This window comes from Vicugna pacos, chromosome 9, assembly GCF_048564905.1.
Source record: "Vicugna pacos chromosome 9, VicPac4, whole genome shotgun sequence".
Taxonomy (NCBI): Eukaryota; Metazoa; Chordata; class Mammalia; order Artiodactyla; family Camelidae; genus Vicugna; species Vicugna pacos.
Window position 1 is genome coordinate 6914212 of NC_132995.1, and position 25119 is coordinate 6939330.

At 52.8% G+C, this 25119-nt stretch overlaps 3 protein-coding genes across 4 annotated transcripts in view; 1 reads left to right on the forward strand and 2 right to left on the reverse strand.

Moving 5' to 3' along the window:
• The first annotated feature begins 240 nt into the window (after positions 1-240).
• Positions 241-9961, forward strand: FAM83E (family with sequence similarity 83 member E). Of its 2 annotated transcripts, none has more exons than XM_006208673.4 (6): positions 241-475; positions 580-2060; positions 3339-3506; positions 3845-3969; positions 7143-7590; positions 9067-9961. In XM_006208673.4, exons 2-6 carry the CDS (start codon positions 1587-1589, stop codon positions 9340-9342), a joined length of 1491 nt encoding a protein of 496 aa, XP_006208735.1. In that variant the 5' UTR covers positions 241-475; positions 580-1586; the 3' UTR covers positions 9343-9961. The 2 variants fall into 2 exon arrangements, with proteins under 2 accessions (XP_006208735.1, XP_031537835.1); XM_031681975.2 differs by having other exon boundaries at positions 3339-3485.
• SPACA4 (sperm acrosome associated 4) lies at positions 5430-7236 on the reverse strand. The gene is made up of 2 exons (XM_006208498.4): positions 6341-7236; positions 5430-6234 (listed from the first exon to the last, which is right to left on the reverse strand). The coding sequence occupies exon 2, from the start codon at positions 5915-5917 to the stop codon at positions 5537-5539; it is 381 nt and encodes a 126-aa protein (XP_006208560.1). The 5' UTR covers positions 5918-6234; positions 6341-7236; the 3' UTR covers positions 5430-5536.
• Positions 9962-10292: 331 nt separating the features above from the next.
• SULT2B1 (sulfotransferase family 2B member 1) overlaps positions 10293-25119 on the reverse strand; it is a 34570-nt gene continuing 19743 nt past the window's right edge. The window contains exons 2-7 of the mRNA XM_072966719.1: positions 21884-22023; positions 17519-17727; positions 15302-15428; positions 14749-14843; positions 12173-12353; positions 10293-10519 (exon numbers count right to left, since the gene is read on the reverse strand). Coding sequence (XP_072822820.1) covers positions 10320-10519; positions 12173-12353; positions 14749-14843; positions 15302-15428; positions 17519-17727; positions 21884-22023 — 952 coding nt within the window. The 3' untranslated portion in view covers positions 10293-10319. The remainder of the gene's footprint in view (positions 10520-12172; positions 12354-14748; positions 14844-15301; positions 15429-17518; positions 17728-21883; positions 22024-25119) is intronic.

The following is a 25119-nucleotide window of genomic DNA, read 5'->3' on the forward strand; positions in this document are numbered from 1 at the left end:
CCTGTTGGGACCTCGCAGCTCCTCCCCCCATAAGGCCAAATCCCCACCCAAGAGCCAGGTGTTAGTGCACCTGCCTCCTTTCAGGATTAGTCATGCCGACTCTTAAAGCACCCTTGCTGTCCTCCCGGATGGGGTTGGGTGGGGCGTGGACAGGGAAGTATAGATGGGGTAGGCCCCTGTGGGAGGGTGTGCGTGGGAACAGGCAAGGTCCTCCCCTACCCCGAAGCCCGAGTGGTGAGCTGCTGTCCCCCAGGTGAGCAACCTGTTGAATGTGTTCCTGGGGCTGGGACCTTCCCTTACACTCGTCTGGCTCCCCAGACCTCCAGGGACTTGGGTCGGCCCTCCCCCTGTGTTTGCACAAGGGGCTGGGTTTCCCGGATCCCAGGCAGAAACCTGATGAATAAGGCAGGACAGCCGGAAGAACCGCAGAAACACAAGCAGGAAATCTCCAGCTGCCTGATCTGACTCTGAAAAGGCAAGAGGAGGGGAAAGGGATGGAGACCTGGATGTTCTGGGGAAGCTGAGGGGGCCGGGAGGGAGAGGAGGCGGCCTGGCATTTCCTCTCCTTTCTCTTTGCAGGGTTGGCCACTGGTCTGGAGGAAAGGAGCTCCCTGGGTTCTGGGGTTGGAAGGAGGCGCTGCTGGTTTGCAGGGGTACGAGGTCCTCAGACCAGAGGTTGGGTCAGGAGCTTGAAAGGGGACCAGAAGGGATGTGGAGTGGTCCTTGGCCAGGAATAAATGGGTGGTCTGATAGCAGGAGAGAATGGGATTAAGGTAGCAGTCCCGACTGTAGGACAGACGGAGACGACTGGTGGCCCGGGAGACAGGCAGGGGCAGTAGCCTGAGGAACAGTGGCTAGTTAGTCGTGTCCTCAATGTAGATGGGCTGGTTCCATAGTAATGAAACCCCCGCCGAGGACATCCACCACTGGGGCAGCCCGAGTGGGTGTGAAGGTCTGGGGAGCAGAGTCCTCAACCCAGAGGAGACTGACCTAGTTCCCCAGCTGGGGAGGGGTGATGCCAAGACAGGGCTGGAGTGTGTTCTTCTACGGCTGAGAGGAGACCCAGAGAGGGCTTCCAGGATGGTCAGCCAGTGAGAGCTGGTGAGCCAGGTCGGTCGTCGGGAGAAACAGATTTGAACGGAGCCAGCTGGGAGCTGCTCCCAGCAGTCAGGTATTGAGCTTGTCAGTTGGAAGCAATTAGTGTCTTCTAGACGAAGAAACAACCAGAGAGGGTTAGTCTGATGTGCCGTTGGCCGGGGGCAAACAGGCAGCCCGCCCTGCCTTTAACCAGGGACAGAGACGAGCAGACAGCCTGTGACCTGGAGATGGCGGTGGGGTCAGCCTGAGCCAGCTGCAGGGTCAGTTGGGGCACTGTAGAGCCAGTGGGCTAGAGGTGGAGGTCGTGTCGTGTAGCAGAGATGGGCAGCTAGTTGGAGACGGTGTCAGGTGGTCAGCCTGACCCTTAGAGGCTGGCAGGACGCTCAGATGGCTGGTGGTCTGTTGGTCTGAACCCCATATGATAAGTAATCAGAGACAGCCAAGCCCTTGGATACCCAGCTTCACCGTCCTCTCACCTGAGTGGTCCGATGGCGGCCTCCCAGCTGGCAGCACTGGAAGGAACGGAGTCGGGCGCTGGGGGGCTGCCCCTCACTGAGGCCAGCCCCAGCTGCCTGTACTCCGAGGGCCAGCGGCTGGCGCTGGAGGCTCTGCTGAGCAAGGGCGCAGACGCGTTTGAGGCCTGCCTACAGCGCGAGGGGCTGCGGCACTTCCTGAGTGGAGATGAGGTCCGGGGCCTGGAGGCGGCAGCCGAGGACTGGACAGCAGCCAAGCAGGAGTCTGGCAGGGCAGCTGATGGAGCCACCGCTGCTGACGGGGACTTGGGCAGCCTGACCTACTGGCCTGGACAGTCGGAGGAGCCAGTGCCCATGCTGCGGCTGGGCTGGCCGGAGGACTCGGCCTGGAAGGGTATCACCCGGGCACAGCTGTACACTCAGCCGCCTGGTGAGGGCCAGCCATCCCTCAAGGAGCTGGTGCGCCAGGAAATCCAGGCCGCCCACAAGGTGGGGGCCTCGGGGGCCTGGTGTCCCTTCCCCAGACCCCGTCATCCTCACCTGTGAGTGAGAGCACGTCCCCTGGCATGAGGCAGGCCCTCCTGGAACTTGCAAGTCCACACCTCCCAGCCCCTAAGACCTGGGCATCCACACTTCCGGGATCTCATCCTCACCCTCTTAGATGTGGTGTATTCTAGCATATTCCACCTTCTCCCCAAGACCTGGGTGCCTTAGGCATCGATGCCCCTTGGATCTAAATATGACCCACCCTGATCTTGGCCATCTACCCTACCCTGCCTCCTTCCAGTGAGGGTCCAGACATCTCCCCTGCATCCCCTTAGCCTGTTCTTTATTTTTATTTCTTAATTTTTAACGGAGGTACTGGGGATTGAACCCAGGACCTTGTGCACGCTAAGCACGCACTCTACCAGCCTTTTTAAAAGATTTTGTGTGGGGGGGAGGTAATTGGGTTCACTTTATTTATTTGTTTATTTAGTGGAGGTACTGGGGATTGAACACAGGACCTCAGGCATGCTAAGCACACACTCTACCACTAAGCTATATTCTCCCCACTCCCAGGCTATTCGTTATTTAGCAGTTTATCTTTTTCTGCTCCCACGCTAAGTGCTTTATATGGTTTAACCTCCATAATCCTCAGGAGGGCACCATTAGGTTGAGACTTAATGTACCCATTGAGGAGATGGGGAAACAGACGTAGGAAGTTGTCTTTTGCCTGTAAGTGGCTGAGTAGGGATTTGAACCAAGGCCTTCTGGCCAGTGAGTGGGGGTTTATCTCCACTACCTTTTTCTGCGCATAAGATCTAAGCCCTCAGCATCCTCTGGTTCACAGAGCTCTCCTTGGTGGCCTGGCACTTAATCCCTTCCCACCCGGCATGCTGGGTGTTCCTGAGGACCAAGTGTGCAGCTGCCCACAGTGCCCTGTGGGGGCCTCCAGCCCCTGACCCCTGGAGCAGGGCTGCCCTGTAGTGTCACAACTCAGGGGACACCATTCACCATTGCAGATGTGTGATTTGTGATGACAGCTTTCCAGCAGTTAGAGGCCAGGATCTCAAGGAAGGGCTGGCTGTTTTCTTCTCATTCACACATAGGCGCTGCATGAACAGCAGTGCGTGTCTGGGGGTCTCCCCCTCAGCCCCCCTAAACATCCCACAGAGAGCCTGGGCCCTTAAACCCCTAGCCCCCAGAGCACCTCATCCCCAGAGCCCCACCCTCAGAATGTCCCCTGGGCCCCAGGCTCCACCACAGCCCCTCTTCCCCACCCCCCAGCTGGTGGCTGTAGTCATGGACATCTTCACTGACCCAGACCTGTTTTCGGACCTGGTGGATGCAGCCACACGCCGCCGGGTGCCCGTCTACCTGCTCTTGGACCGTCAGCAGCTGCCTGCCTTCCTGACACTGGCCCAGCAGATGGAGGTGAACCCCTGGGCCACTGAGGTAGGGGCCTGGCCTGTGTCTGGGAGCACTGGGGGCAGCTGGGCCAGACCCTTCCATGGGGTCCTGGGTCATCGAGGTGGATGCCAGCTGAGGGTCCCTTGAGAGCTGATGCCCATGGCATAGGGAGCGGGGGGATCTCCCCATGCGGTCCCTCTGAGTTAGGGGTATCTCCAAGATACCCTGAGGCTCTGGGGAAGCTTGAACAGACCCTTCCAGAGAGTCATGGGCCACCCAGGTGGAGGCCAGGATCTCCAGGCCTGGAGGGGTCCTGAGCCCTTGGCACTGGGCAGGGCTTTGTGGGGTCGGCCTGAGCAGGGGGTGTGCCTTCCCCACCCCAGAATCTGGACATCCGAGTCGTACGGGGCTGCAGTTTCCAGAGCCGCTGTGGTCGGCAGGTGAGCGGCAATGTTCAGGAGAAGTTTGTGCTGCTGGACAGCGAGAGGGTCGTCTCAGGATCCTACAGGTGCGGCTCCCCCCGACCACGCCACCGGTCTCCTGTCCCCAGCTCTCCCTCAACATGTTCAGGCAACAGGTGGCATCCCCTTCTCTAGACTCTTTCCTCATCTGTAAAATGGGTCTAAACACCCGGCCCCAGAGAGTAGGTGTCCTGGAGCAGAACAAGCTGGCACTGGCTGGGTGCTGGGCTGCTCAGTGGCCTAGGGGTAAGTCTTTTATCTCTTTGACCATGTGTTTCTTATCTGGAAAACTGGGCCCACAATTAGGATGTAGGAGTTTCAGAACCAGGGGAACCTGGATTGGAGTCCTAGCTCTGCCTTGGGTGAGTAACTCCACCTCTCTGAGCATCTATTAAAAAAAAAAATCAGAGCCAGGGTACAAATGGCCAGTCCCTCTGACCATTTCATCTCCCTCCTCTGCTCTATTTGTGGTCCCTGGAACCTGGCTCCATGACTTCTTAGCTCGTGACCTTGGGCGGGTGCCTCTCACACCCCAAACCGCAGTTTCCCATCTGGACAGTGTGAAAATAGCTACTTCCAGTGTCCTCAGAGCAGCATGTGGTGGGGCACGTGGAGTCCAGGGCTGGGTGGCTTGGGGTTGAATCCTTGCTCTGCCAGTTCCTAGCTGTGTGATTTTGGGCAACTGGCTTCACCTCTCTGTGCCTCAGTTTCCCCCTCGCCACTGTGGGATGATATTGTTAGTGCCTCTAGGGCAAGGTTTCTCAGCAGAGGTACTACTCACATTCGGGGCTAGGTGATTCTGTGTTGTGGGGGGCTTTCCTGGCTGACCTGCAACCCTGCTCTCTACCCAGGAGATGTCAGTAGCTTTCCCCTTCCCCAGTTATGACAACCTAGTGTCTCCAGACATTGCAGCTGCCCCCTGAGGGGCAGAAGTGCCCAATTGATGACCACTGCTCTAGATTTGGGCTTCAGAATCACCTGGATGACTTGTTAAAACCCCGATTTCTGGGCCCTACCCCTCTTCAGCCGGCCTAGGATGAGGCCCAAGAATTGGCATTTCTGGCAAGTTCTCCATTGATCCTGCCACTGCTGGTCCGGGGACCACACTTGGAGAGCTACCAGCATCCAGACTGGGAGGTTTTGAAGAGAACCTACCATCCCAGCTTCACTCGGAGATTCAATGAGATACCGGTGCCTGGCATATAACATAAGAAGTGCTCCATGAATGTCAGCTGTCGTTTATTATTATTATTACTTTTTTTAACCATATTTCATCAACTCTAAGGTGCCACTAAAGCAAGGAAGCTTCCTGTTGAAAATGTGAAAAGATACGCATCTTAGAACCAACAAAATACCAACAAAATTTAGTGGTGGGGACCCGTGCCCAGTGGGTCCAGCCGAACCCACTGGGCACGGGTCCCCACCACTAAATCAGGCCAGAGGATGCTTTGCCAAGCACTGGGCTCTGGTGGACAACCCTAGAATGGATGAGGCCAGGGCCACAAGAGGTTGTCCAGGGCCTCTGGCCATTTAATGGGGGAAGAGGGTGGAGGCAGGGGGCACGGGGAGCGGTGGAGCCGGGAGACCAGTCTTGAGCCCTGCCTTCCAGGTAGGTCACAGCAAATGTTGGAGCAGCAGCAGCATGCCCAGCACCAGGCCAGTGGTGGCCCCCGCCATCCAGCTGCCTGTGGGGTTGGGGGCCCCATTGCACAGGTGGCCGGTGCAGCAGTTGGTGACAAGGCTGTAGGTGATGCCCATGTAGCTGACGGGCTCCTCGCGGCCGCACAAAGTGGCCCGCGTGCAGCCTTTGTTGATGATGGGGCCGGCACCCTGCGCCACCCCACGGCCCGTGAAGCAGTCCTCGTCATCGTCACAGCGCATGTGGGTACCGGGGCAGCTCAAGGAGTCGGTCAGCTCACAGAAGACGCAGTCCTTGGCGCCCGTCGTGCCTGGGGGCAGAGCGGTCACCAGAAGCAGCAGCCAGCCAAGGACCATGGTGGCCTGGTGGCGGTGACGGTGCCCAAGCCAGGCCGTGGGCTTCCTGGACCTCCCGGAACTGCTGAATGACACTCCTCACGCCCACGAGACTTCTGCCCCTGGTTCTGGTCTCCCAGGGTCAGCACCCGGCGTGTCCTCGGTTCCCAATGCTCCGTGTCCCTCTCAGGAGCGCCGTCGTGACCACGGCTCTCAAGTCCTCGGGTCTCAGAAACTCCCCCAGGACAGAGACGAGCCAGTGGCTGTGGTCCGTCAGGAGTCTTTGTGGAGCGGAATGGGGTGACCTCACAGACCCTCTAGGGTTCCCACTGGCCGCTCTGGGGATGAGGTCATAGGTGGGGGAGGAGTGTCACAATCTTCAGGGCAGGCTGGGAGGGAGCGAAGACACCGCCACCCCGCCAAGGTAAGGATGCTCAAACCCACCTTCACCATCCCGGCTGCACTTGTCCTCTCTGCTGGGTGCTGTAGCTGCTAAGGCACAAGATACACAGCCCAGGGTGAGCAGGGTTTTTTCAGATGGGCAGACCGAAGCTCAGGAAGGGAAAGTGGCATGTCCAAGGTCCCCAGAGCCAGGACTAGAGCCCAGGTTCACTTAATTCCAAAGAGGGCATTTACCGAGCACCAGCCGTGGGCCAAGACCTGTGCTAGGGACTTTAAATCACAGCCTCTGTGATCACAGGAATATTAAGGGTGCAGCTGACCACAGCTCACAGGTTGTTGGTGCTGGGCACCTACTGGGCACTGTGCTCGACCCCATGTCCTCTCATTCTAATCTTCCTATGTTTTAGCTCCATATTACAGATGAGCAAACTGAGGCAGGGAGCAGGTGCACCCAGAGCCTGGCACATGGCAAGTACTTAATAAATGGCTGTCATTATAGGAAGCAGCCAAGTCTTAAAACAGTCCCTGAGAGTGTTGAAACCCTGTCTCTTTCCAGAGAGGGAAACAGAGGCATCTCTCGGTGGGGATGGGGCTGAGCCCAGGTTTAAACTCGAGTCTGATTCCAGATGATAATTTAAGTACCTTAACTCATGTCCTCACATCAACCCTCTGGGGTAGGTACTTCATTGTTCCCATTCTACAGAGGGGCATGTTGAGGCTGGAGAGGTGGCAGGACTTACCTGAGGTCACACAGCCTGCCCTGGGACCACTTGGAGGTGATGGGGGCTGGGTCAGGCCTCTGGGACCACTTGGAGATCCTGACCCCTTAATCTGTGCCCCTCAGCTTCACATGGAGTGACTCACGCCTGCACCGGGGCCTGGTGACTCTGCTGACCGGTGAGATTGCCGATGACTTCAGCCGTGAGTTCCGGACACTGTATGCAGCCTCCTGGCCACTCCCGCCCGCGCCCACCCCAGGACCCTTTGTCAGAGCCCCGGGGGAGCTGCAGCTGGCGCACAGCCCGCACCGTGTGGCCCACCGCCGCTCCATGGCCCCCGCATTGCCGCCACCACTACCTGATGGCTCGCTGGCCCAGCGCCTGGCCGCCTGCCGGATCTTCAAGGAGGACTGGCAGGAGACCCCAGCCATGCCAGGGCCAGCTCTCAGCGACATCCTGAGGAGCGTACAGCGCACCCGGACCCCCAGTGGCCCCCCGGCTCGGCCCAGCCGCTCTCTATGGGACCTGAGCCGCCTGTCCGAGCTGTCAGGCTCCAGTGACGGTGACAATGAGGTGAGACCTGGTGGCTGGTCTGAGAGAGAATAGCTGGGAGAGGATGGAGGCATCTGAGGGCCTGCCACGTGCCTGGCCCTGTGTGGGGGCAGGGAAAAGCAAAACTGCTCACTTCTGTTCATAACTGCATCGTCCGCTTCCTGTACCCATACTGTGTGCTGGGCAGGGGAGCCCTGGGTGGCAGGGGCAGAGACCTCATGAGCCCTGGACATGAAACCTGGCATGATTCTCCAACTCTGAGAGCCCAGGGTGGGTGAAGGGTGGAGACTTGCCCTCTCTGAACCTCAGTGTTCTCATCAAGGATGTGGGCTGAGTGGCTGTCCCCATCCTCAGTTTGCTTGGGAGGAGGAGTCAGTAAGGGTAGAACGAACTAGAATCATCATCATTATCATAAATTCCCCCCAAATGGAATTTATTTTGCCTTCATGACATCCTTATCCCAGGTCAGTGAGGCAATGTTCATGCTCAGTTTTATGGCTGGGAAAGCAGAGGCTGGGAGAGGTTGAGCCGAACTTGCTCAAGGTCAAAGCAACGATCTTTTGTGGGCTCCTAGACGTGTGCCAGGCTCCAGGCCAAGTGCTTTCACTGTGGTTAAATTTCACCTTTGCCACAACCCTACGAGGTGGGTGTGATTACAGCTCTCCACCCACTCCTTTCACTGATGGGGAAACTGAGGCATCAGGGAGGAATCAGAACTCAGCCCTGGTTGCCTCTCAGGCAGGGCTTTTAAATGCTCTGCTTGTTGGCTTCCTGGATTTGAGTGTCCTGGGGTGTTGGGGAGGGAATTAGGGGAGCTCAGCTGCTTAGACACTGGGGTTCTAACAGCCTGCCCCAATTCTTTAGGGGACCCTGGGCAGGGCATCAGTATCCCCAGCAGTAAAGCAGGCTGTGGAGAAACCAGTGGATCCTCCCTGGATGCAGGCAGACTTGTGGTCAGTCTCTTAGCGAGCTGTGCCCTCTGAGTCTGTTTCCTCATCTACCTGGGAGCTCAAGGCCTCTTCCGAGGTTGAGCGAGAAATGTCCCAGGAATCGCTTCCCTCAGTCCGCCAAGGGAGGGGCAGGGGCAAGGTCCTTACCTCTACCTGATCCTGAGCCGCCCTCACCCAGCATCACCTCCCTTGGCAAATATTTGCTCCCCCCACACAGCTGCCAGCTGCTTCCTGTTCCTTCCCAGCTGCAAACATGCCCAGGGGGACACAGCTCCTTGCCCCCTCTGTAGGTCTGGGGGTCCCCAGCCTTCCTGCTCACTTCCTTCCTGGCTCTGGAGACTCAGGGGTCTTCTCGCCTCCTCGTGGAGTTCACCCCACTCTTCGTTCTCCCTCACCTCCCTCCTGTGTCATCTCTCGCCTTCCTGTCTTACCTTCCTTCTCTCCCTTCTCCCTAACCACCTTCTCCATCCTTGTTCACCCTCCTCTTTCTACTCCAGCTCTGGGCCCCCAAGAGCCTCCTCTCACCTCCCTCTCTTTCCCTCTGCAGCTCAAGAAGTCCCGGGGCTCCAAGGACACCCCAGCCAAGGCCCTGATGAGGCAGCGGGGCACTGGAGGGGCTCCCTGGGGTGAGGCAGACTCCCGTCCGTTGGCCTGGTCCCAGCCCTGGGGCAGCACCCTGTCCCCCATCCCTGCCCGCCGCCTCCGCTACCTGTCCCCGACCCAAAGGAGGCTTGGTAAAGATGCTGCATGCAAACTCCCAGAACCCAGAGGCGTTCGGCAGCCAGACCGGGCCGCCCAGCCAGGAATCCAGGGGTGGCCCTGACAGAAGCCAAAGCCAAATGGGACTGGCCTGTCTCAGGATATTTGGACAACTGTCACTTGAAGCCCCTAGCCTTGCTATCATGCCTTGGACAAGGCTTCTGGCCTCAGCGTCTGGGAAGCGGAAAGGGGTTTTATTTTTGTTTTTGTTTTTTTCACTTGTTCTAGACCGTGGGCAAGCCCCAGTGCCCACTCTAGACCTCAGTGTCACAGCCTAGAAAATGGGCAGAAAGTCTCCTCTGGCTGGGAGCTAGAACAGCACACATCCTTTTCTGGCTGGATCAGAACTTCTCTGAGGAAAGGCCTGGCTGAGTGGCTCCCAGGCTGGAATTGTGTGGGGTGAAGATGGGGAGTCCCTGAGACAAAGGGGAAACTTCTGCACCCACTGTGCTCAGGAGCTGAGGATAAACTGAGCTTGGCTGGGGAGAGGAGAGAGCCCCATCCAGGGCCCAGTGCTGAATCGGGAGGGACTGGAAATCGGTGAGGACACACCTGCTGGGGAACAGGCCAAGGCCATGGAGAGGGACCCAGCAGGAGCTGGGACTGTTTTGTGGGTACCAGTGGGTGAATTGTTGGGGCTGCCTTTTACCTCTGCCTAGAATAAAGCTGCTTCATGCCAGGAACTTGCATTTCCACAGCCCAGTGGGAGGCCCAGGAGTCCAGGCCCCCAGCCCCCTCCTCCCCCAAGGATCCAGGAGTCGAGGCCGCAGCACCCTCACCCTGGGGAAGTCGGGTGCCCAGCGCTGGCCTCCCTGCCCTACCTTTGCCTCTGGGCGAGACTTCCGAGTCACAGACTCCACCCGCGTGCCAGGTGGGTTAGAGGACCTCGTCCTCCCCAGGCCTCTGGTGGCCCCCGAGGGGTCCTCGCCCGAGCCTCCGCGGTCCGCAGCGGCGCCCCGCCAGCCCTCGCGCGCCCCCTGCCGCCGGGACGCCACCTCCACAGCGCATCGTTGAGCCCGGGCAGGAGGGGTGTGTTTATTTTTAGGGTGACGGGTAGGGGTGCTCAGAGGCCTGGCTTGGGGCTGGGCTGGGGTCCGGGCTGGGGTCGGGGTCCGGGCTGGCGTCTTCAGGGGCCTCGTCCCAGGGGAAGTTCGGCAGTCCCCGCATCTGCTCGCGGTAGATGCGGTCGAAGGCTTCGCTCTGCGCCACCGTGAAGTGATTCTTCCAGTCACCACACACCCCTGGCGGGGAGGGAGGGAGGCCGAGGTGAGGAGCATCGTCCCCTGCCCTCAACATCCCAGCACCCTCTTTCCCACCTCCTGGGCTTTGCCCACGTTCCCTTTGCCAGAAGCACTGCCCTTCCCCCGCCCCCCCATCTCCAATTTGCCCCTTTACCTCCTCTGATGATGACTAACAATGGCCAGACCCCCGGGCACCATTCCCTCCCTCCCCCCCGCCCCACCCTACTCAACCCTCCAGCAGACTTCTCACCTTCCTGCACGGATCTCTTAAATCTCTACCCAGAATATCCGCCTCCCCATCTAGTATTCCTGCACACACTCCCAACCTTTGCCTTTACAGTTTCCAGATCCTTCTGCAACCCTTGGCTCATGGCCCCTTCCTCCATCTTTAAAGCATCTTCTACCCTCTGACTCTGACCCTCCTTCACCTTCTTACAAGGACAGGTTGACTGTGACCTGTCCCTCTGCTCCCTGGCTAGAGCAGGGTTTCCTCGCTCCAGCACTCCTGCAACGCCCTACCTTACCTCCATTTATTGCTCTGACATTGGGAATCAGTGCTGTCCCAGCACTCAGTGGGTACCAGGCATAATGATGAAGATTGGCTGGGATTCACTCTTTAATCCTCCCAGCAACTGAGCAGGCAAAGGGCTTGGCTCTGCTGGTTCTGTGTGCCCCAGATCAAGCACTCTGAGGCTCGGGTTTCTGATCTCACAGGAGGATAATCTGAGGTACCAGCCCTTACCTGGAATCCTGGGGCCAAAGTAATTTAGATCACAGTATTTTGAATTTTAGCAGGTCCCCACACTGCATGTTACAAGACACTCTGAGTGAGGTCTGGGGGTGGGGCTCCCTGTGGTGGGTTAATACCCACTTCCCGACCAAGATGTTTTAAGACCTAATTCTTGGAACCTATGAATATGTGACCTGATAAATCACACTTTGCAGATGTGATTTAAGTTAAAGATCTTGAGGTAGGGAGAGGACCCTGGATTATCTGTGGACCCAATTTAATGGCAAGCATCCTTATAAGAGGATGAGGGAGGGTCAGAGTCAGAGAGTAGAAGATGCTCTGAAGACGGAGGAAGGGGCCGCAAACCAAGAGATGCGGGCGGGTCTGGAAACTGTAAAAGGCAGGGAACCGATTCTCCTCTAGAGCCCCCAGAAAGAATATGGTCCCAGTGAGACTGATTTTGGACTTCTGACCTCCAGAACCATAAGGTACGAACATGTGTTGTTTTAAGCAGTTAAGTTGGTGGTATTGGGTTACAGCAGGAACAGGAAACTAATACATTTCCACCCTCACCCTGAATCCAACACTTGAATATTTCTGGGGTGAACGTTAATGCTAAGAAGGGTTCACGAAGACTTGAAATAGCCTCATAGTGGTTTGGAGCTGGCTATGAAGAAAATGTACTCAAGCGTCTTCTTCCAGTTTAGAGCTCTCTGGGAGTGGTGGGCTTGGGAGGACAGGCCCCTTGCCAAGCCCTGTGTGCAGAGTCAATCCTGGGTCCACAGTGACCCCATAAATGCAGTTCTGCTCCAAGCACCCCATGTAAGAGCTAGAGAAATAGGCCCAGAGAGGTTAAGTAACTAGCCCAAGCCACACAGCCAGGCAGTGGTCTCATGAGCCTTGGAGCCCCCGAGTCCTCACACCTTTCCGGAGGAAGGCACCATGGCTCTGGTCCAGCAGGCTGGGGGGCAGCAGCGTGAAGTTGGACATGGTGTTGGCCTTCATGGCATTGAAGGACGAGTGTGCCACGACGGATTCGAGCGCCTCCTCACCCAGCGGCCGGCCCAGGAACTGGCAGATGCGTTGCACGGAGCTGTGGAGATCCTGGGGACAGGGGAGAAGGGGCAGGGGATGAGTCAGTGGAGGAAGGGGACCCCAGATGAGAAAGAAACTTCAGTCCCAGAGTTTGGATTCCTGAGTCCCAACCCAGATCTGGAATCTGGGTGATTCTGCCTCTGCCTCAGTTTCCCCACCTCCAAGCCAGGCAGTTGGGCCATGACCTCTGAGGGGTTTTGCAGTTTAGGGTTTTGGAGGGTTCTGTAGGGAGGGAAGGGGTGGGGCTGGGTCAGAGGTCACAGCAGGGGGCGGAGGTCAGTTCAGCATCTTATGCAGAATCACCCTCTTTCAGGTTGGAAAGTCACTGTGGATTGTGCGCCTATTGTGTACCAATCTCTAGTCCAACCCCCTCATGAATACCTGCCATCGGACCTACCAGTAGCCTTACAGAGAGGTGTCATTACCCGAGTAGGTAAATGGAGGCTCAGAGAGGGGAAGACACTTGTCCAGGGTCACACAGCTAAGGAGGAAAACAGATCTGAGTCCCCAAAGCCCACATCCTCCTTTCCATCTTTCTGCCTTCCCTAATATGCAGCGCCTGGCACCGGTCAGCTCCACCAACCCCACGGCCCCGATTTTCCAGGTCATTCTTGGTTTCATAAGCCTCCATCCCTTTATCCTGTTGAACAACTAAGGTGTCCCAGAAATTCAAACATGTTGGCAGTTCCTCACACCCAGGGGCAGCCCAGAAGCTCTGTCAGGCTGCGTGGCCCAGTTTTGGGTTTGGAGAATAAAGCTTGATGGAAAAAAGGGGGGGAGGGGTAGTGCTGAAATATTTTCTGGATCTTTCCATCAAAAGAGATTTACAAGGGTGGGGGAAAAAAACCCATGGGGCCCACAGGGAAGACCCCTACCCTCTCTAGGTTATAACCTCCCTGTTTCCTCCTGTATAAAATGGGGGCAATAACAATATTGGGGTGAAGCATAGAAAATTATCTTTTTTTTTTTTTTTTTGCAGCTCGAAACTGGTCAAATACGGGCATTTCATGTTGTTTGATCTAATCTGTACCTCACCGATTACAGGGTTAAACCAAGTCATTTGTGTGCAGCATTTGGTGCCTGACATTTGTCAGAGAGGCTGAAACATTTGATACTGGGGCTGTTACTAATCAGATAGGCCCTCGCTCAGTACCTAATCACTCTTACTTTGCTCACTATACTAACTGTTTGCAATAGCTTGTCAGATGGTTATAATACGCCAGTGCCCGATATTGTGGCCCTCACAACAACCCTCTGCTCCAGCGTTTTTCACCCATGTTAAGGATGAGACTTCTGAGGCTCTGAGAGATTTTTTTTTTAACATTTTTTATTGATTTATAATCATTTTACAATGTTGTGTTCTGAGAGATTTTTAAGGGGATTTTAAACAACAGGATCCTACGGTATAGCACAGGGAACTATATTCAATAACTCATAATAACCTATAATGAAAAAATATGAAAAAGAATATATATTTATCACTGAATCACTATGCTGTACACCAGAAACTACCAACATTGTAAATCAACTATATACTTCAATAAAAAAGAATATAAATAAACAAGAAACTATAAACATTTTTTAAAAAAAGATTTTAACAGCTTTTTCAACACCAAAATCCAGGCTCTTTAGGCTGCAAAAAGCACAGACAGAAAGGAGGGTACAAAAATGCATGAAATGCACACATGGGAAGAGAATGTCTGGGAATGTTGGTGAAGGAATGTGTTGAGAGCCTCTTAAGTTCTCAGCATCTCAGGACACATATTTGTTAAGAACACAGAACAGTTGGACACATTTACTGTGGACTGGTGCATCTAGAAGCCCAGCATCTCCTTGCCTGGGTAAAGCCATAGGCACTCTGTATGGCCCCTTCTTCTAGGCAGCCCTCCCTGATTGCCCTAGCCGGAAAGTTTCTTTCTCCCGGGTACCTGCCCCCAGGATGTTCAATGGGGTCCAGATAGGCTCCCTGTCTGACTCCTAAGGCTGTTTCTTTCCTTTGCTTCCCTCCGCATTTCAGGTCACAACCATCATTAAACCATCATCGCTTCCCACGTATCACAGTTCTTCATCATCCCATTTATCCTGTCACCTCTGCTCAGAGCCCAGCTGGGGCTTCCACCAACTCAGAGAAAAGCCAGAGCCCTCACTGTGGGCCCCATCCCCTCTCTGCCCTCACTTCCCAGCACCCCCAACCTCGGCTCTGGCCACGGCGGCCTCTGCTCTCCTTGAAATACATTAAGCACATGCTCACCTCAGGGGCTTTCCACTGGCTGTTCCCACTGCCTCCTCCTTCCCCACTCACCTTTTTTCCTCAGCTCTTTGTCTTACCGGAAGGGAAGCTGGCGGGCATGAGGAGGGGAGGGGTAATAGGGCTGCTGGGCTGAGGTGGGGGTCGGGGAATCACCTGCTGCAGCTCCTCGTAGGTGATAAACAGGAAGTTCTCCTTGCCCTGCATCCGAATCCAGCCCTTAATGTGGTCGAACCAGGAGCCATACTGCACTGCGGGCAGAGGGGCAGGTGGGATGAGGGGCGGGCAGCTGGCCCCCCCTTGCTGGGGCTCAGAGGAGCCCAGCCTGTCCCATGTGGCCCCAGGCCTGGCCCCTCCCAGCTGGAGGCCTCCCCCCAAGCCCCCTACATTGGGCTCCCCGTGTCCTTCTGTCTCCCGCTGTGTCTCTCTAATTCCGTCTCTCTCCGCTTCCATTTCTCTCTCTCTTGCTTCCTCCATGTCTTTCAACCTCTCTCTGGTTCTTTCTCCCCGTTTCTGTATCTCATTGTCTCTGTTTTCTCTCTCAATCTCTTGGTCTCTTCTCTGTCTCCATTGCTCTTTATAATGCCCGGTATCTCTGTCTCTCTATCTCTCTGTCTCTTTTTTCTGTCTCCTACCCATCCCTCCTCTGTCCCTCTTCCCATCTGGGTCTACCAGGGGGTCCCCCACCTTACTCTGCCCCAGTCCTCACCTTCGCCTTTGAGGAAGTTCTGCAGGAACTGGTCAGGCGTGCCAGGGTCCTTCAACTGCCTGGCAATCTTGGAATAGTGATAGAGCGAAACCACAACATCCCGGGGGTTCCGGCCCATGTAGATCACCTGTGCGTGGGTGTTGGGAAGAGGAGAGATGTCAGCCCAGCAAGCTGCATGCCCTTTTTCTTCTGATCCTGCAGCAGGAAGGACTCAAGCTAGACTTCTCAAGGGACTTCCCAGTTAACGGGAGCTCAGATCAATCCACAGGATGGAGAGAGCTCCTTCCAACTATGTTCTAGGAATAGAGAGGGACTGTTTCTAGACCAGGTGGAGGCACAGTTTGGCTTCAGGAGATAAAGAGAAGAGGAGGAAGGCATAGGGTTCAGGGTGGGGAGATCCTGGTGAGGGCTACTGACCAACAGAGAAAGGCAGCCTCCTCTCCTGCCTATTCCCAAAGCCAAGACCCCAGCCTCATCCTTTCCTGCGTGGACTCTCACCCTAGCCTCCTCCCCAGCCTCCCAGCCGCCACACAACGCCAGAAGCTGACCCTGCCCTCCTTGGCTCTCCAGTGCCCAGGGTGGAGTCCTGGCCCCTGGGCCTGGCATTCCGATCTGTTTACCAGCTTCAGATTCCACAACCAACCCTACTCCAGCCCCATCAGAGATGTCCTTCCCCAAGCCAAGGTCAGCCATGCCTACATGGCTAAACCTCCAACAAAAACCCTGGACACGGAGGCTCAGGTGAGCCTCCCAGGTGATCGATGCCCTGTGCGTGTTGTCACACGTCACTGCTGGAGGACCGAGCACGGTCCATGCGACTCCACTGTAAGAGACAACTCGAAGCTGGTGCCTGGTCTCTCCTGGATGCTCCCCCAGGCACCTCTTCCCTTCGCTGAACTTAATCTTTACCCTTTCTCTGTAATAAGCTGTAACTGTGAGTATGACAGCTTTGCTGAGTTCTGTGAATCCATCTAGCGAATCACTGAGTCTGAAAGTGGTCTTGGGGACCCCAAGATTGCAGTAGCCGTCTCTTTTCTGTCTGCACTCATATCCTTCCTTGGTGATCTTACCAGTCTCCTGGCTTTAATTTCTCTGTCTCTGTATATCTGTCCGTCTCTTTGTCTTTCTCTCCATATATACATATCTCAACAGATTGCAAATAGATGCATCCAGCCTACATCCGTCCTGTCAAATCCAGATTTGTCTATCTCACTGCCCACTGGCAACCTCCCCCTGGACGTCAATGGGTCACAGCAGAACTCCCCATCTCCCCCCAGATCCTCTCCTCCCCAACCTCCCCATTTCAGTTGATGATGGCCCCATCCTCCCAACTGCTTAAGCCAACCCCCCTGCCGTCACCTTTGACTCATCTGTTTCTCTCACACCCACATCCCATCTGCCAAGCAAAGCCTCTGGGCTCCACATTCAAAATACACCCCTAAACCCAGCCCTTTGCCTTCACCTCCATGGCCATCACCCTGATCACCTCCATCACCCCCTTCCACCTAGCCTATGGCCTCCTCACCACCACGCTGCTTCTGCCCTCTCCCCGACAGTCTGTTCCCCACTTTGTAGCCAGAGGGCACATGTGAAAAACTAAATTGGCTCCATTTCTCCTTTGCTCAGAGCTCTCCCCTGGCTCCTGTCCCACTCAGAGACAAGCAAACTCCCCACCAAAGTCCACGTGGCCCTGCACATTTTGGCCCCTCTTACCTCCCTGACATCATCTCCACTCCTCTCCCCCTTGCTGACTTGGATCCAGCTACATAGTTCCCCTTGCTGGGCTTCAGGCATGCCATACCCACCCCAGGGCCTTTGTACCTGCTCTTGCCTCTGCCTGAAATGTTCTTTCCCCAGACATTCCACTGGCTCCTTTCTCTCACCTCCCAGGTCTTTACTCAAACAGCACCTTCCTACTGAGGCCTCCATGACCACCCTATTTATCATTGCAATCCCCACCCCTAACTCTAGTCCTACCCTCTCCCCCTTCTCACTGTGAATTTATCGCCTTGGACGTGTTAAATATTTTCCTTATGTAGGCCATCTGTTCACTGCCTGTCCCCTTTAAAATGTGGCTCACGGGGCAGGTGTTCTTGTGTGTGTATTTACTGCTGTTCTAGATCAGGGCCAGGCACATAGTAGGTATTCAATAAGTATGTGCTAAGTTCGTCAGTTAGTTAAGCCCCCCTCCCCCAACACCCGCCCTTCCTCCATCACCTTAGCCTTGGAGTTGAAGAAGTCCTTGGTGAAGAGCTGGATGGGGAGGTGAGAACTCATGAGGCGGGGGCTGGGCTGGTCGGGGAGGCTGAAGGCACCCATGATGGCCTCACACCAGGGTGACCGCTTCCAAATGGGTACCGAGTGAATCCAAGAGGGGTCCCCATCCTTGAGGATTAAGCTGATGATCTCAATCATCCAGTTGGTGCCTGTCAGGAGAAATTGGGCAAATTAATCAGAAGTGGGGAGGGGTGAAGAGAAGGATATAATCAAAAGCGTAATGGCTGCATCTATTGCACAATTTGCTACCTATTTTATTGCACAGATTTCTTAAAACCAGCAAAGAAGTCAGGGGTTGGTTATCTTTTTTTTTTTAATTGAAGTAGAGTTGATTTACAATGTTGTGTTAGTTTCAGGTATACAGCAAAGTGATTCAGATACATATATATATGTATATTCTTTTCAGATTCTTTTCCATTATAGGTTATTACAAGATACTGAATATAGTTTCCTATGCTATACAGTAGGTCCATGTTGTTTATCTCTTTTATATATAGTAGTGTGTATATGTTAATCGCAGACTCCTAATTTATCCCTCTATCCTCCGCCCCCTTAGAGTTGGTTATCTTTATTTTAGAAGCAGGAAACTGAAGCTCAAAGAAACAAAGTTGCCAGCCAAGGCAGCAGAGCTAGGAAGCGGCAGGTGGCAGGGACTGGCTAGCTGTCCACCCATCCCCATTTCGTTTCCCTACCGGGAATATCATGGGACTGCCTTTTTCCAGCCTCCCCTGCAGCTACATGTGGGGCCATGTGACTGGGTTTTGGCCAAGGAAGTGCAGGTGGCAGCGATGTGCAGACATTTCCAGGCCTGGCCCATAAACACCTACCACGTGACACCCGCCCTTCCCTCTCTGCTGGCTGGATGCAGAGATGCCAGTGGAAACTGGGGCTCCTGGGGATGGCAGAGCCATGAGTTGGAAGGAGCTGGGATGCTGGAGACTGCATAGATTTTCCCCCACTTCCCTGCATCCATCCTGCACCAGTTGGAGTTTATGGGAATGAGAAATAAACCACTGGGTTCAGCTTCTGAGATTCTGAGGCTTATGTATTAGGACAGAAGCCCTCTGTTAATACACGGAGGAAACTGGAATTGAATCTAGGTGTCTAGACTTAAAATCTCAGCTCTGTTCACTGCCCCTGGTTGGAAATAACACTTTGATTTCTGTGGGAAGCCACAGACTCCACACAGAGGGAAGAGACCTCATTAATGACCCAGTTCATAGGTCCAGATTCTAGGAGACTACAGGCAGGTTAAATGAGAAATAATAATAATGTTAATGATCACTTGGAATTTTTTTTCTTCTTCTTTTTAAATTTTTCTTTTTTCTTTTTGTTCAATCACTTGGAATTAGTATTCTATTGTCTTGGATTCTAACAGCTACCCTGTGCCAGTTCTCAATGTATTGCCTCTCAGCTCCAAATCCGCACTGGATTGGTGGGTTTTGTGACATTGGAGCTAGACCCTGGAAACATTTCTCCCTTGCCAGCTAGCGCAATGTTAATCTTTGTCAGTAGAGGGCGCCAGAGGAACCCTGTAGAAGGATGGGCTATCTCTTCCTGGTTCTCCTGAGCTGCTGCGGGCTGGCTCTTGTGATGGACAGCGGCCAGCAGTGCAGGGGACACCAGTGGCACTTATGCCTCCGCCAACCCCCCAGCAAATTTCCTTGAGCGCTTTTCTTCAGCCCTAGAGGGAGCAGCTACTCTTTGTATTGGCTCTGCCTGTATAATCCCCTGTTACCAGTTAATAATTCTTTTTTTGTAGGTGGGTAGAAAATATACATAACATGAACTAGACCAATTTAAGCAGAGGTACTGGGGATTGAACCCAGGATCCTGTGCATGCTAAGCATGCACTCTGCCACTGAACTATACCCACCCGTCCCCCCAATTTAACCATTTTTAGGAGTACGGTTCTATGGCATTAAGTACCTTCTCTTTATTGTGCGAATATCACTACAGTCTAGCTCCAAAGCTGTTTCAAACAAAGCCTGCTGTTTGGGGAACAGATTTCCACAACTTCTATGAAAGGCAATTTAGCTATATTCATCAAAATTGCAAGTGCACAGAGCCTCGGACCAAGCAATTCCATGTCTAGGAGTTTGTTCTGCAGTTAAGTGCGAATGTGTGCGAATGATACATGTACAAGATGTGGCACTGTATATCAAGGCAGAAGATTGGAAACTAGTAAATCCTAATCAGGAAGGAACTAGTTAAACAAGAATTCTTGTACAGCTGTTATGGAATACTGTGGAACTGTAAAAAAAAACAAAAAACCAACAACAGGAAGCTCTTTGTTTACAGTTCTCAGATGGGATGATGTCAAAATAGAAGGCAAAACCAATCAAAACCATGACACAGACTGGTGTGTATCACGTGTTAACTTTTGTGGGAAAAAAGTTTTAAAAAATTATGTACATTTTTGCTTGTACATGCACATTTTGGAAGGATACATGGGGACTACTGGTGGCTGTGGGAGGACAGAGATTTTACAGAGTAAACCTTTTGTACCTTTTGAATTTTGAACCATGAATATATTACTAAGAGAGAAATTAATTAATACATTTTAAATTTAAAAAAAAACTAAAAGAATAACTGGACATCCATATGGAAACAAAGAACCTTGATCTATATCTCATGCCATATATAAAGTTTATCTTAAAATGGATCAGAGACTTCAGTGTGAAATCTAAAACTATAAAACTTCTAGAAGAAAACATAAAGACCATCTTCATTGGCCTTAGTTTAGGAAAAGATGTCTCAGACATGACATCAGAAGTCTGATCCATTAAAGAACAAATTGGCTGTTGGATTTCATCAAAAATTTAAACTTTTGCTCCGAGAAGACACTGAAAAGAGAATGAAAAGACAAGCCACAGACTTGGAGAAAATACTTGCAAAAGGCATATCTGATAAAGGATGTGGACTCAGATTGTATAAAGAACTGTCAACACCCCATAATTAGAAGACCAACAACCCAATTGAAAAGGGCAAAAAACGTTTTGGACAGATACATTATCAAAGAAGATATATGATGGCTAATAAGTCCATGAAAAGATGCTCAACATAATTAGCTATTAGAGACGTGCAAATTCAAACCACAATGAAATACTAGAATACATCTGTTAGAAAGGCTTTTTAAAAAAATCTGACATTATCAAGTGCTGACAAGGAAGTGGAGCACCTGGAACCCACCAACATTGCCAGTGAGAAGGCAAGATGGTAAGCCAGCTTGTAAAAAATGCAGGATGGTTCCCATTTTGGAAACCAGGTTGGCAGTTTCTCATAAAGTTAAGCATATGTACTTCCCGTAAACTCAGCGATCCCACTGCTAAGTATTTACCCAAGATCAAGTGAAAATATATTTCCATGTGTAGACTTGTATGCAAAGCTTCATACTAGCCATATTCATACTCACCCTAGAGTGGAAACAACACAAAGTTTCTTCAACAGATGAATGGGAGGAACTGACCACAAAGGGGTGTGAAGGAATTTTGGGGGGGGATGGAACTGTTTTGTATCTTGATTATAGTGGTTCTATGACTTTGTCTATCAAAACTCATAGAACTTCGAGAGAAATGAAAACACATCCACAGACAGATTTGTATGTCAATGTTCCTACACGCATTATTCATAAGAGTAAAAGAGTGAAAAAAAAACTGATTGTTTGTATGACTAAACAGAATACAGTACACCCATACCATGGAATATTATTTAGCCATAAAAAGGAATGAAATATTGACACAGGCAACAACATGGATGAACTTCAAAAACATGATACATTCAAAAGATGAGATCCTGGGTTCAATCCACAGTACCTCAAAAAAAAAAAAAGAGTTCCTTCCCCAAATATTTATTGAATATGTGCCAGTCATATATTATTCAGGCTCAAAGACTACACTAGTGATCAAGGAGCTGTGTTGTATTGAGGAAACCAGAGACGAAATCAACAAATGAAAATATAACACAGTGGCTGGCAGCGCCGAACAGTATGAGGGGAGTTAAGGGGTAGAGAAGGACAGGATGGGGATGCTATTTTAGCCAGAGAGGTCAGGGAAGGCACCCCTGGGACGGTGAGCCAGCCTAGGGGAAGGGAGGGATCTGGGGGAAGGGCGCCTCCTGGCGGAGGAACCAGCCAGTGCAAAGGCCAAGCTCACCCTGGTCCTGAGCCCACCAAGGCGCCTTCCGAACCTCCTCCCCGCTTTCCTCTTTCCATTTTCCCTATTGTGCCCTTCTCATCCTCTGTCCCACACCCACCCCAACACTCCCTAGCACCGTCCCCTCTCCCCGCCCCGGCCCAGCAGTTACCTGACTTGGGGTAGGTGACGATAAAGATGTCGTCATCCTGCACATCCGCGTTCTCTGCCATGCTGATGCTCTCGGGTGAGTAGATGCCGACGGGGAAGGGGATGCCTTTGTACCTGAAGTATTCGCCTGACAAATTCTGGCTGTAGGAGGGTGGGGGAGACACCGTGAGGACTGGGGAGGAGGCTAGGACCGAGGTCACCCTTGGGAGGGTGGGAGACCAGGGGCCTGCGACTGAGCAGATTTCAAGGTTCCAGGAGCCTGCACAGGGTCCAGCTTCACAGCGGAGGCCTCCGGGACACGTGGCGGCAAAAAGTGGCGGAGGAATCTCAGGGCAGGTGAGGAAGGGCACTGAGGGCTGCCTCCACTTGCTAGCGGGTCCCTGACAAGGAACTTTCTCTGCACCCCATTTCCTCATTCACAAAGTGAGGATGATTTATTAACTCCCCTAACAACGCTATGAGGTGACGATGCTTATTCTCCCCATTTTCTGGATGAAGAAAGTGAGGCACAGAGAGGTTGAGTGGCTTGCCTAAAGCTACACCGCTGGCGGGGCATGCAGCACCTCCCATCTGCCGAGGGGGGCTAAGCACTTTCCATACATCTACTCTTCACCCCAACCCTCAAGGAAGACACCAAGTCACCACCCACGTTACAAACGGGGAAACCAAGGCCCAAGCAGTCACCCTTCCTAGGCAGTCACAGAGCAGCAGAGCCCAGCTGTGGAGTCCCCGGGAAGCTAAAACAGCCTTAAGCTTCCGGCCCCTCACTCAAGCTGCTTTTCCAAAACCCCTGCAATGGGTTCATATAGCCGTACACGTAAGTAAAATTTCCCAAAGTGAGACGTTTTAGGAGCCATCCGTTTAATCCGATGGCTCATCTGTTTAATCGCACACTTTCCCGGGGTCTTCTGTCTGTGGTGTGGGAGAGCGATAGGGATGTTGGGGACTTGGGTAAGGAGAACTCGAGTTGGAGATACATTTCATTGGGCTGGCGTGGGACAGTGATCAGGTCTGCGGTCACCTCTGTATACAGTTTGGGGATGGGGAGCTGGCTGGGTACAGGAAGTGCTTCCAGCAGCATTGCTTGGGCTTAATGACCGGAAGGCTTGGGTCCGAGGTCAGATTACCCATCACCTGTCCAAGGGCACCTGGAACCAAAAGTTTTGGGTGGAAGAGGAGACAGGTTTGAAGCCAGAAGCTGGTGTGTTATTTTTCTGGAATATGTGGGGTGTTTGCCAGCTTTCAAAGCGAAACTACTTGCTGTCATTTCTTTTCTCACTCTAAACAAACATTCCCACTACCTCATGTTGCAGTCACACGTACTGATCCTTTTTCTCAGAGAGAACCTCCTCGAAACCAGATAAGCTTCAGGCCCCACAAAGCCTGGATCCGCCCAGTCTTGGCTGCCACACCGTACTACTTACCATTTGTGGTCCTTTATGGTAGACTTAGCACAGTACTTTGAGCCGGAAGAAAAAATTATGTGTGTGTAAGTGGGTCATATTGTCTGTGGATTTAGTTTTAGGATAGCGAAGAGGATTTACAAATATTCTGTTACATAAAGAAGGCTGGGGTGTGACCACACAGATGACACTCAGAAACACAGGATCTCCCAGAGGATAGGATTCCAATGAGGGGACATTCAAACGGAGGGACAAGTAACCTACAGTATTAGAAGGTGGGGTGGCCTTGTGGGGTGGGGGCTGATGAGGGGGCCGGTTTCACCCGCGTTGCCTACTTTGCAAAATTTGCTGAGCGGTTGCCTGAAGCTCTCTGCACAGCACTCATGTTTTCCTTTAATAAAACTTTCAATGAATGAATGAATAAAACAAAGGGGAAAAAAACCACCTTTCCTACTAAAACAATTGTTTTGAATAAAAGGGGGTGAGATGTGGGGCCTAGTGAGGTTGAAAACCCAGCTGACTTGCACAAGCCTTTTCTGGTCATTCTTCCTTGTCTACCCAGTTGACTAATGAGGAAACTGAGGCCCACTGAGGGCTGAGACTTGCCCGGGACTCTCCCAGTGATTTTGTTAGTTTGTTTTTGTTTTGTTGTTGTTGTTGTTTGCGGGGAGGTAATTAGATTTATTTATTTTTTAATGGAGGTACTGGGGATTGAACCCAGGACCTTGTGCATGCTAAGCACATACTCTACCACTGAGCTCTACCCTCCCCCACTCCCGGTGTCCTTCCCGAAGGCCTTGGGAGATTTGAGGGGTGAGGACTTTCTCTGGGGCTTGGTACCAGGCTCAGGCTTACAGCAGAAGGACAAAGGTGGAGAACTGTGTCCTCTGCCTGGAGTCTCAGGAGGGCTCTGCAGAGCCCAGGTGAGGCTCAGTGCAGAAAGCCAGGGTTTCCCAAGGGCAGTGTCCCAAGGCAGGCCTGGAGGAGGCTGTGGAGGAACCTGGCATGTGATCTATGGTCGGCTGGCAAAGGCCCTCTCTGTCCCTGGCTGGGGGCTGTTCCCAAGGAGACAGGGAAGGAAGGGCTGGTCACCTCAAAGGGGTAGGGGTGGAGGCTTTGCAGGCCCTGCTTCTAAGTAACCAAAGTGGAACTGGTATGAATAGGAGTGTGGTTCTGGAGCTGGGCCTTGTGGGCTCAGTCTGGTTTTGGCACTTGCTAGCCCAGTGAGACCTGGTGCTGCCTCGCTTTGCGCCTCAGTTTCCTCAGCTGTAAAATGGGAATAGGAGAAATGGCATGGTGTGCTGGTTAGCAGCATTAACCCTGGAGCCGGAATACATGGGTTTGAAGGATACCTCCGCCAGCTGTGTGGCCGTGGGCAAGTCACTCAACCTCCTTGTACCTCAGTTCTTACATCCATCAAATGGGGAGCATAATAAACACTACCTCAGAAGGTTGTTGTGAGCATGTTAAAAAGAGCTTAGGACTGGGCCTGGCACAGAAGTAAGCACAATATACGTGTTTGTTAATTTTTTAAAAAATAGGTTTAGTTGGAGGGTTTCATGCGGCAATGGAAATAAAAATGATTAAGATAGAGCCTGGCTCCTAGTCTGCATTCAATAAATCTGGGCTAAAATTACTGTCATTATACCAGTAATAGAGGCAACGTTGGGCATTGTGTGAGCCCAGAGGAGAGGCTGCCTGGTACAGCCTTTGGCACACAGTAGGCCCTCAGCACATTGTAATTACTTTATTGTTCAGGGATGTCATCAGTTATCCTATAGGTTGAGTGCAGCCTGGGGAATTAGTGATGTCACTAGTTGCCAGGCAGATTTAG

Excerpts from the sequence above, each read along its gene's own strand:
- FAM83E (XM_006208673.4), top strand. The coding sequence starts at position 1,587 with ATGGCGGCCTCCCAGCTGGCAGCACTGGAAGGAACGGAGTCGGGCGCT. Across the intron at positions 3,970-7,142 it reads GTCGTCTCAGGATCCTACAG|CTTCACATGGAGTGACTCAC; the intron begins GTGCGGCTCCCC and ends TGTGCCCCTCAG. Across the intron at positions 7,591-9,066 it reads CCAGTGACGGTGACAATGAG|CTCAAGAAGTCCCGGGGCTC; the intron begins GTGAGACCTGGT and ends TTCCCTCTGCAG.
- SPACA4 (XM_006208498.4), bottom strand. The coding sequence starts at position 5,917 with ATGGTCCTTGGCTGGCTGCTGCTTCTGGTGACCGCTCTGCCCCCAGGC.